The sequence below is a fragment of the Argentina silus genome, assembly GCF_951799395.1.
Source record: "Argentina silus genome assembly, chromosome: 13".
NCBI classification, from domain to species: domain Eukaryota; kingdom Metazoa; phylum Chordata; class Actinopteri; order Argentiniformes; family Argentinidae; genus Argentina; species Argentina silus.
The window spans coordinates 4,942,852-4,953,265 of NC_139667.1; the positions used below are offsets into that span (position 1 = coordinate 4,942,852).

The window sequence follows — 10,414 nt, forward strand, 5'->3', positions numbered from 1 at the left end:
GGGCACGCTTTGGAACAGGAAGGTCTCTACTGAGAGGGGGGCAGAGCCTGTGCAGTCAGAGCCGTGTGTGTGTTTTTGTGTGTGTGTCTGTGTGTGTGTGTGTCTGTCTGTCAGTCTCTTTGTCTGCAACTGTGTGTGTGTGTGTGCGCGTGTGTGTGTGTGTGTGTGTGTGTGTGTGTGTGTGTCTGTCTGTCTGTCTGTCTGTTTGTCTGCAACTGTGTGTGTGCGTGCGTGCGTGCGTGTTTGTGCATGTTTGTGTAAGACATTGGATTTAACACAGCATAGGGTTCATCTTTTCCCATGGAGTGGTCAAAGCATACAGTGCAGTCAAAGGATACACATTTTGAAATCACACACAGGGCTTGATGTGAGTGGCCTGTTAACATTACAATGAACAGAGTCTGAGGTCCACCTCCCCCAGCTGCAAGGCCTCCTACTCCAGCCTTGAGGTTCCAGATCTCGTACCTGCAGTTGAGCCACATCTGTTTGCAATGTGACCAGTAAATGGCCAGATGGAGCTATCTGCAGTCCCCTTCTCCCTGCCCCCCCAATCCCTATAATGAAGTGCTTGTTTACCATATGTGTGAAATGCACCGTTGGAATGTGAGTGTGTTGAGAGAGCCTTTGTTTATTTGCCCTTCCCATAGTTTTTACTGCTACCAGACTGTCCATTTGTAGTGAGAGGCAGACTATGCAGTGTGCTGCGTTCCTGCGTTTCTTCTACTATGCTGCGTTGAGTAGCATTGTCTTCTTTTCTTCCTCTCCTCTCCTCTCTCCTCTCTCCTCTTCTCCCCTCCCCTGTTCCCCTCTTGTTCTGCTCTGCTCCGTCTGCTCTGTGTTGCTGTGTGGTGTTGTGGTCGGGGTCAGTGCTTCAGCTCTGCTGCGGCTCTAAGCCCCGTCCCAGTCGTTCTGCAGGCCTCCTAAGACTATCACAGGGTGTCTGAGAGCGCTCCACTTCACCAGATCTGAGGGAGCAAACCTGAGCCAATTAAGAGCAGGTAGAGAGGGCTGCTGTCCGCCTCACAGTGGCCCGCCCCGCTCCCTTTGATCTCCCGCACGCTAGGCACAACCAGAGCCAGAACTTTTTACCCTCTCTGTGTAATGGATGACAAGGCTAGTCCAATTATTACAATCTGGTTTCAACATCTCTGGATAATCAGACGAAGGGGTGACGAATTACCCGCAACCCTTCCTCCCTCTGCCCACATCCCACAAGTGCTTTTGCCTCAGTTCAGCTCAGATTAATTTCAATTCAGTTCAAACTAGAAGTACGTTTTATGTTTATGGATGTGTATTCAATCTTTTCATTGTAGTTTAAATTCAATAAGGGCCGCTATACATGCAATGAATAGTTCAGCTCATTGATTTTGTGTATATGTGTGTATGTGGGTGTGGGTGTGCGTGTGCGTGTGCGTGTGCGTGTGCGTGTGCGTGTACGTGTGTGTGTGTGTGTGTGTGTGTGTGTGTGTGTGTGTGCGTGTGCGTGTGCGTGTGTGTGTGTGTGGGTGTGCAGGGCCTCCGCGGGTGGCTGAGAAGGTGGCCCACAGGCAGAGTGTGCGTCTGGGCAGTTCCATCAAGCTGGCCTGCCCTGTGGAGGGAGACCCACCACCCCTCATCATGTGGACCAAGGACGGCCGTAACATCCACAGCGGCTGGATCCGCTTCCGTATCCTCCGCCTGGGCCTGAAGATCAAGGAGGTGGAGGCGGAGGATGCCGGGACCTACGTCTGTAAAGCCACCAACGGGTTCGGCAGTGTCAACATCAACTACACCCTCATTGTCATCGGTAAGTAGAAATGTGCTCTCTCTTGCTGTTCAGTCAGCTTTCCAGGTATTCCAGGTATTTGACAGGCCTTTTTGTTGAGGTGTGATTGGAACCGGAATAAAGGTCCCTCGTGTTTACATGTAACGCTCATGAAACGCATTCCGTGAACCACATGACGTCCTTCACACTGAGGTCACCCTCACAGTGACGGAGCTCAGAAAGCATGCGTGTGAGTCAGAGCTTGTCATCCTCCGCCGAGGAAGTGTTTCAAAGGCGGACATTTAACACTTCCCCTCAGTCCAAGGTCTTGTCAACCTGCAGATGTTCAAATGCAACGCCATGCACCATGGTGGTGACTAGCTGAGACGCCATGCACCATGGTGGTGACTAGCTGAGACGCCATGCACCATGGTGGTGACTAGCTGAGACGCCATGCACCATGGTGGTGACTAGCTGAGACGCCATGCACCATGGTGGTGACTAGCTGAGACGCCATGCACCATGGTGGTGACTAGCTGAGACGCCATGCACCATGGTGGTGACTAGCTGAGACGGGGGGATTTAGAGAGGGTTTGTCGTTGATCCCCTCATCTTTAATATCTCTTATATCCTCCACCACTAAAGTCAGCATGGGATATTGGTTCATACTACTTCATCCTCCGTGACTCAAGCAGATCTTATGTTTTTCTCTCTCCGTAGGCTAAATTCGCAATAGTAAAAACAGGAGCTCTGAATTGACAAAAAGAAACCCATTCACTTTAAGGGCAACCTGTGAAGCTTCATAAGGCTTATAAGAAGACAGCGTCAAGCAGCTGTTCATCTATCTGTTTCCTCAGGCCCGGGACTATGGTGCTGCTCTGTGTGTGTGTACGTGTGTGTGTGCGTGCGTGTGTGCAGGCGGGTGTGTGTGTGTGTGTGTGTGTGTGTGTGTGTGTGTGTGTGTGTGTGTGTGTGTGTGTGTATGTGTGTGTGTGCGTACGTGCGTGCTTGCAGGCGGGTGTGTGTGTGCGTGTGTGCGTGCGTGCATGTGTGTGTGTGTGTGTGTGTGTGTGTGTGCGTGTGTGTGCGTGTGTGTGTGTGTGTGTGTGTGTGTGTGTGTGTGTACAGTAGGTTAGAGTGGAGCAGCGTGATGAATGGGAGGAGTGGAGCGTGAAGGCCCTCGTTAGTCTCATTACTGTAAGATGCCTAATTAGGGCCAGAGCCTCCCAGAGTGAAGGGGAGGCCAGGGGCCAAATGGAGGAGCAGCCTCCTGGTCTTGTGATGGCTCCTGACACTGGCCTTGTTTTGGAGGACAACTCTCATCAGACAAATCAGAGAAACATAAATAGAGTGAAAAGAATGGTGTCCGTTGTAGTACAGTTGCTGACTATCAGGGTTACAGGGTTGAAATTGTAGCTAGTCTAACAAAGTTATGTTGGCTCGTGTTCAAGATGGGAGGTCAAGGAGAGGCTACTGTATCTGTTGATTTCCTTGAAATGAAAGATTATATATATATACAGCAGAGGCACACCAAGCGGTGGAATTTCAAAGGTCACATTACAGCTGTGCGATTTGTCATGAAAGTCAGCCATGGCTGTCTATGACGACACTGCACTAGAAAAACCGGCTCTTTATACGTTGCTGCTGGGGGGTTCCTTAGCTTTGGCAGTAAAAACTCTGCTGTCACTACTGCTGCAGACATTATCTTGAACGTGCAGCGTTTCAGGTTGCCCACACAATTTACACCGGATCACACTCTGTTCAAAAACAATCCATGACACTAACTACGTTTTTTTTTTTTTTCGTCACGAGAAGCATATTTTCATACGTCCTTTTTATTGAACAGAACACTGTTATTTTCACCCCTATTTGGTTCAGCTGCAAGCTGTTTGGCCTCCGTCTTCACCCTGATGGAGCGTGTTTGGTTTTTCCTTTCCCGCTGTTTGTAGTGAATGCGTGACAACCCAACACTAGTAAGTCTCAGGTTTTGTAAGACCACAGAGACCTCCCCCTGGCGCTCTTCTCTCTGCTTTTCCTTCTCTCTCGTCCATCATCACAGCCAGGGACTGGCAGCCATCACCAGTTTGTTTGTTTTTATAGGTAATTGTCCCATCAGGGGTGCCGTGCAGGGAGAAGCCTGTTTTCACTATGGAGATTAGGGGAGCCTCATTTTCTAACACTTATAAGACTGAGGTCATACATTCAGAGAATTGACAGCTTAAGGCCGTAGAATGGTGAACAATTATGGTGATCAGCATTTTCCGTTCAACTTGATACGGCTATTTGTTAGACATTTTAATGATTGTGTTGCCTGTAGGTGGTTCAGTGTCTGGTAGGGAAGGCTGGTAGATTCCTTTACAGAGAGATATTATTTATTAGACATTTTGCAAATGGGGGGTGTAATACTGGGTAACTTCCAGCACAGCTCTACAGTACAGAATCCATCATTTAGTTTTATTATTTTTGCTGGAGCTCAGGAAGAAAAAAAATAGAGAGAAACACGCTGCAGTCAGTTAAAGTGCTGTTCAGGGGAACAGTGGCGACAATATCCTGGCAGGGTGTCAAGCTGAAGGCCCACAGTGCACAGTAAACACACTTTTTAAACATTACAGTCTGCATCACTTGGGGCAGGAGGAAGGGAATAGGCGTTACAGTGAAGACAAGGGGTGAGTAGGAGAGAGATGAGGGGGATGTAGAAAAAAAAATGAAGGATAGGAAAAAGAGAGAGAGAGAGAGAGAGAGAGAAGGGGGACCTTGTGATGTAAGGGGGTTCTACAGCGGCTGGCTAGCTATCCCTATCTCCATCTGCCAGCGGACAGCCTGTCCTCCCCAGAGCTATCCCAAGAATCTGGTCAGCCAGTGCAACATGGCGCCTCCTCAATCCCACCAGCTGGCTGTTTGGGCCGTGTTTGGGGTGGTCTCCTGACAACTGACCCCCCCATCCCTTCCATACAAGCTCCAGCCCCAACCCTTTCCAGGTGGTAAACTCTATAAAACTCTGACACACCATCCACACCGATCAAGTTGATATTCGAACACAACGCTTACACAGCGCAGATCATGTGACATCTAAGAGCTACAGAGGCCATTTCTACATGGAAACATAAAACTTCTTTATGTAGGTACAGTAATAGTGACAGCTGTAGGGCTGTATTTCATCAGCTGTGCTGTTCAGTTGACCGTTCGTATGCAATATGATGCAGTCTTGTACAGTATGACTGATAACATGTGGAAGCTGTTTGGAGATCTCCAGAGTGTGATGGAAGGCCACTGCATGTTACTTTCTCACCAGAATGTCCCCAAACACATCTGGAGCTCATTGCGACCCGCAGAGCCATGGGGCCTTTTCCTGTGATTCAGCGAGAGCACCAAGGCCAAGTGAGGGAGAAGAGTGACCTATTTCCTGTGGCTGGATTTGTGAATGAAAAGGAGAGAGAGAGTGATGGGGAGGGCACCAACCAGTCCCTGTGCTGTAGGAGGACAGTTTCAATGGATTCTCCTCACTTTGGTCCTCATCTTTAGTTACTTTACGTACATGCCAGTCCACCCAACAGTAGCTCCTTACCATGCTGCTTGTCTATGTGTTCATTTAGTCATTCCCTATATGGAATTACAATTGTACATTGATTTTGAATGTTATATTTCAATCTGTGAGGCTTGGAGTACAAATCACATGTTTTACCCCTTGACATTTGTGTCCTGCAGAGGCCAAGTTAATTGCTACTCTTACTTCTTTGATGAGGGAGGATGGGGCCCCTCTCAAGGATAGAGGCGGGACATTGAAAGGACTGACAGGGAGGCCTCCCAGTCCTCTCCATTTACTGATAATTGTATTTTTCAGTATTCCAACAATAACAATTATATGGCAGCACTGAGATGTCCTGCCTCCCTCCAGTCTGCAGCTCCAGTGAGCCAACATTGTGTAAAGACAATAGTAGCCTGGGATAGTAGTATAGGCCCAGACTCATAAAGGACGCCATTGTTCCAAAGGACCTCCAAAAAATCGAGAGGAAATAGATTCAGGAACCCAAAAAAAAGTTCGAAAAGAAAATCCTGGCAGTGTAGGACCGTGTTCTGTTTGGATTGGGAGGTTCAGGAACCGGGAGGAATGTAGAGAGCCCAAGTGAGCTACAGAGAAATATTTCTTCCAATGGAGGCTGTTTTTTAAAGGAATGGGTTATTATAGTTGGCCAGTTAAAGCCCTTCAAATAGCCATGACATCATGGCTGGGCCTGGTGCTGCAGGGGACACACAATGGAGGTTTTGTGCCCTGAGAACCCTAGAGAGCTTTGTGGGGTTTGGGGGAACTAGGACAGCGGCTGGAATAGGGGGTTAGAAGCCACATCTGGTCTCTTTACCTGCACCACTCAGACCTGTAGTGGGAATCAAGTGTGCCAAACTGCATTTAGAGAAATTTAACTGGAGACTACACTGCTATCAGGTTCGGTACCAGTAAAGCTACATGGCTTTGCCCGTGAGCGATACAGTGTGTGTCGTATTCATGAAATGTTTCTTATTAAACATAAGACATAAATACAGTAACAATTCACCATACTAATGAAGTGTGTTTGATATGTTGGGTAGCATTGTAATTGACAATCTCCCAGCAAGTAAGATAAATCTCACAAACCTATGGCTGGTATGTTTGCTAAGATTTGTGAAGCATTTCACTTCATCGCCTAACGTGAAGTGATACAGAGAAGTAGTATCATATGAAATCTATCTAACACCCAACTCTGCTTTGGTTGAGCTTCTGTAATTGGCCATTTAATGTCTGGCACGGTGAGGAATGGCAGTAATTGGCAATGAACTTGATATGCTTCATAAATTCATCAATGCCCAGCTCACAAAAGTACCATGCATTACAAACGATCTATTAGGTTTCACCCATTATATTTTCCCCTAAGCCCTGTCTTAGCTCAACCACATGATGTCAGTCAGTCAGTCAGTGACATCAATTCCACAGCTGTCTCTTGGAGCTGTGCTTATTAAAACTGATCATATTACTCCGAAATGCTACAGCGTGTGACCTTAACATGCCCCCCCCCCCCACAAGTGGACCCTATCTATAAATGCTAAATTTACTCAGATGGAGCCAAGAGTGTTTTACTGTGCTTGTTTGGCCTTGTCTCTTTGTCTTTGTCAGGCGTGCCGCGCAGTGTCAATTACATTGTTAAAAAAGGCGTTAAAATATTATTAGAAGTATTGCTGAACGCCGAAGACCGTGAATGTGCATTGATTATGTAAACAGAAGAGACATTTATAACTCCTGTGAGTGTGTCGTTAAGGTGCTTGAAGTTAACACAATTAGGGGTTATAGCATGCAAAGTTGATTTACTGTATAGCATGATTGCTGCTTGGAAATCACCATGGAAATGACCAAGAAAACCACCCTTCTGAGATCACGACTGGAAGGTGTACTGTAACTCCATTTGCTTTTACCCCCAAATGGCCACAGAAGTCTTTAACACAAGTGAAACCCTAACAGGATTACCTCATAATCTCTGTCATCACCCTCTGTTAAGACTTCTAAGCCATTTGCAGTGTGTCGATTGGGCACGGCAATTCCATCATTTTTACACCATTTTGAATTCAGTGCTGAAAGTTCAGCATTGTTTTTCCCCAATAGTAACAACAGTATCCTCTACATGTTCACTTCTATCCCGGCTCTACAGTAATCTGTTCTTTTTTCTTTCCTCTGTAGATGACTCTGGCTCTGATAAGACGACGCCAGGGGTGACCGACGGTGCAGAGTCAGAGTACGGCCCTGATGGCGTTTCAGAAAAGCTAGGTAAGAGAGTTGTAAAGCCCTGCAAATGGTGCCATGATTTATGCCTATCCATCTCAGCAAGTCAGTCAACCCGACAATCCCCCTTCTCTTCCCCCAAAGTGCGGCCCCGTTTCACCCAGCCTGCTAAGATGAGGAAGCGGGTGATTGCCCGGCCGGTGGGGAGCTCCGTGAGGCTCAAGTGCACGGCCAGCGGTAACCCTCGGCCAGACATCGTGTGGCTGAAGAACGACAGGCCGCTGACAGAACAGGAGGTGGGCGAGGGTCGTCAGAAGAAGTGGACCCTGAGCCTGAGGAACCTGACCCCGGAGCACAGCGGCAGGTACACCTGCAGGGTCTCCAACCGCGCTGGGGAGATCAACGCCATGTACAAAGTGGAGGTCATACGTAAGTACTGTGCTCTCTTACAGAGAGGCCTAATTCATGCAGTTAATGTGATTAGTGTAGAGTGTGTTCCATGGGTTTTGTGAGCGTTGGCCATCTGTGAGGGAAATCAATGTGGTCAACACATTGGAATACAATGTTAACGTCAAGGATTTGTCCAAGGAAGAACTATCACCTCACTCTCTGATCCACCTTTCCAGACTGCTGTGTTTGATCAGTACGTCTTACTCATATCCCGCTTCCATGGATGAATGTGCTTGTGTAATCATGTATATGAGAAGCATATTGAGAAGGCAGGCCTGAGAGAGAGGGGGGTGGGGGACCCTGCCTTCCACCCAATCTGGAGCTGATTACAGTCCAGCTGTCTGGCAGCAGCCCCCCCTCCCCCCCGAGACATGTGTGCTGTACAACCAGGAGCGGACAGAGAGAGGAAACTAATCACACATACTTCTTGTGTTACATGTGGTATTCCTCTCTCTCTGTCAATTACGAGTCATAAGCCTGAGGCTAATAACCGTGTGGACATCTATGCTTGTCCAAGGTGCAACGGGTCTGCCGTGTCAGAACGTGGGAGTGTTGTAACAGATGGCCATTGTGTCTCTCCGCAGAGAGGACCAACTCAAAGCCCATCCTGACGGGCACTCACCCGGTCAACACCACCGTGGACTACGGCGGCACCACCTCGTTCCAGTGCAAAGTGAGGAGTGACGTCAAGCCGGTCATCCAGTGGCTCAAGCGCGTGGAGTCCAACGAGGAGAGCCGCTACAACTCCACCATCGAGGTGGGCGACCATCGCTTTGTGGTGCTGCCCACGGGCGAGGTGTGGTCGCGCCCCGATGGCTCCTACCTCAATAAGCTGCTCATCACCCGTGCCAAGGAGGAAGACGCTGGCATGTACATCTGCCTGGGCGCCAACACCATGGGCTACAGCTTCCGCAGTGCTTTCCTCACTGTGTTGCCAGGTTAGTCCAGGGCCAGCCCCTATTTTTACATTTATGGCACTTAGCAGACGCCTTTATCCAAAGCAACAAATACATCATCTATCCATCAGTCATCATAAGATAAAGTAATCAATGCCCAGACCAGGGGCCATGGGCAGTCACAATGCTAGATTTTTTTTTAAATTAATTAATTAATTTAAAATGTTCTTAACAGGAGAGAAACTTTTACAGGGGGTAGTGGGGGTGAAGAGGTCTTTAGGAGGGATATATATGTATTTTGAAAAGAAAACAGTCCCCATCATGTGCCCCCCTCCCACACCAAACCCCTTACTTGCCCTCTCTAAAGTCTACCCCCCGAAACCTGAAATTAGCCCACCACGGCGAAATGAAAACCTACAGATGTAAACCTACAGGCAGACATTACTGTAATCAGTTATGTTAATGTTATTTTCACTCAGGGCCTGTAATTCCAGACTACCGGAACATTGAACAAAACTGTGACTAATGAACATGACAAAACTATTTTCTCTTTTCTTTGTTATTTGTCAACAATGTAGTATTGAACTGAAGCAGTTATTTAATTGCCTTCCAGCAAAGCCTGTCAGTATTTGAATGGACATTTCCTTTGATAACCTTTATTATTTAGAATGTCTGTTTTTACATAGAAGGTAACAGAAGAACATTATGCACACAACAAAAATATGGGATTCATCAAAGACCTTTTGTTTCATAACACAGACACGGAACGGTTTTGCCAGGTTACAATCTTGGTTATGAAATGCTCGGAAAACATCCGAAAACATCATAGCCAGTTGTGCAAACAATAAGATTGAGAACAGATGGATCTGACATGTTGACTGACCCTTCTCTTCGTGATCCTCTCTTCCTGCAGACACCAAGCCGCCCATAAGGCCGATGCTCACCCCAGCTTCCAGCACTCTCCCCTGGCCTGTTATCATTGGCATCCCTGCTGGCATGGTGTTCATCTTCGGCACTGTGCTGCTCTGGTTCTGCCAGAGTAAGAAGCACTGCTCCCCGCCCAGCGCGCCAGTGGTGGCTGCCCAGGTCCTGCAGGCCTCCCACCGGCTGCCGTACCGGGAGCGGGACAGGGGCTGCGTGGCCCCCTCCTCCACCTCCTCCAGCCCAGAGAAGGACTGCCTGAGCTCCATAAACTATGAGGAGTATCTGGCCCAGCAACAGCTCCTCCTCACTCAGGGGGGCTCCGCTCTCCCCCCGAAAATCTACCCGAAAATCTACACGGACATCCACACGCACACTCACTCCCACGTGGACGGGAAAGTACACCAGCATCAGCACATTCACTTTCAGTGTTAGCAAGGTGCCAAATGTGGCTCCCCCTGTCCCCCTTGCTGCATCGCACAGCGAGAGCATCTTACAGTCGCTGTGGACTGAACCTCAGAGAACAGCTCCTCATTAACAAACACCTGGCATTGCTCTATGAACTGTCTCCTCCCCTGTGCTGAACCTTGATCTAACTGAACATTGCTAGGACTATTGTAGAGCACTGTACACCATTTCAGTTGCAATAAGCAATAA

General features: G+C 48.2%; 1 protein-coding gene across 1 annotated transcript in view; it reads left to right on the forward strand.

Annotated features, from left to right (window-relative positions):
• LOC310813990 (fibroblast growth factor receptor-like 1) overlaps window positions 1-10,209 on the forward strand; it is a gene marked incomplete at its 5' end in the record, with an annotated part of 24,341 nt that extends 14,132 nt beyond the window's left edge. The window contains 5 exons of the mRNA XM_083683197.1: window positions 1,514-1,786; window positions 7,449-7,535; window positions 7,635-7,919; window positions 8,525-8,878; window positions 9,750-10,209. Of these exons, the coding sequence (XP_083539323.1) occupies window positions 1,514-1,786; window positions 7,449-7,535; window positions 7,635-7,919; window positions 8,525-8,878; window positions 9,750-10,192 (1,442 nt within the window). The 3' untranslated portion in view covers window positions 10,193-10,209. The remainder of the gene's footprint in view (window positions 1-1,513; window positions 1,787-7,448; window positions 7,536-7,634; window positions 7,920-8,524; window positions 8,879-9,749) is intronic.
• Between the last annotated feature and the right edge of the window lie 205 nt (window positions 10,210-10,414).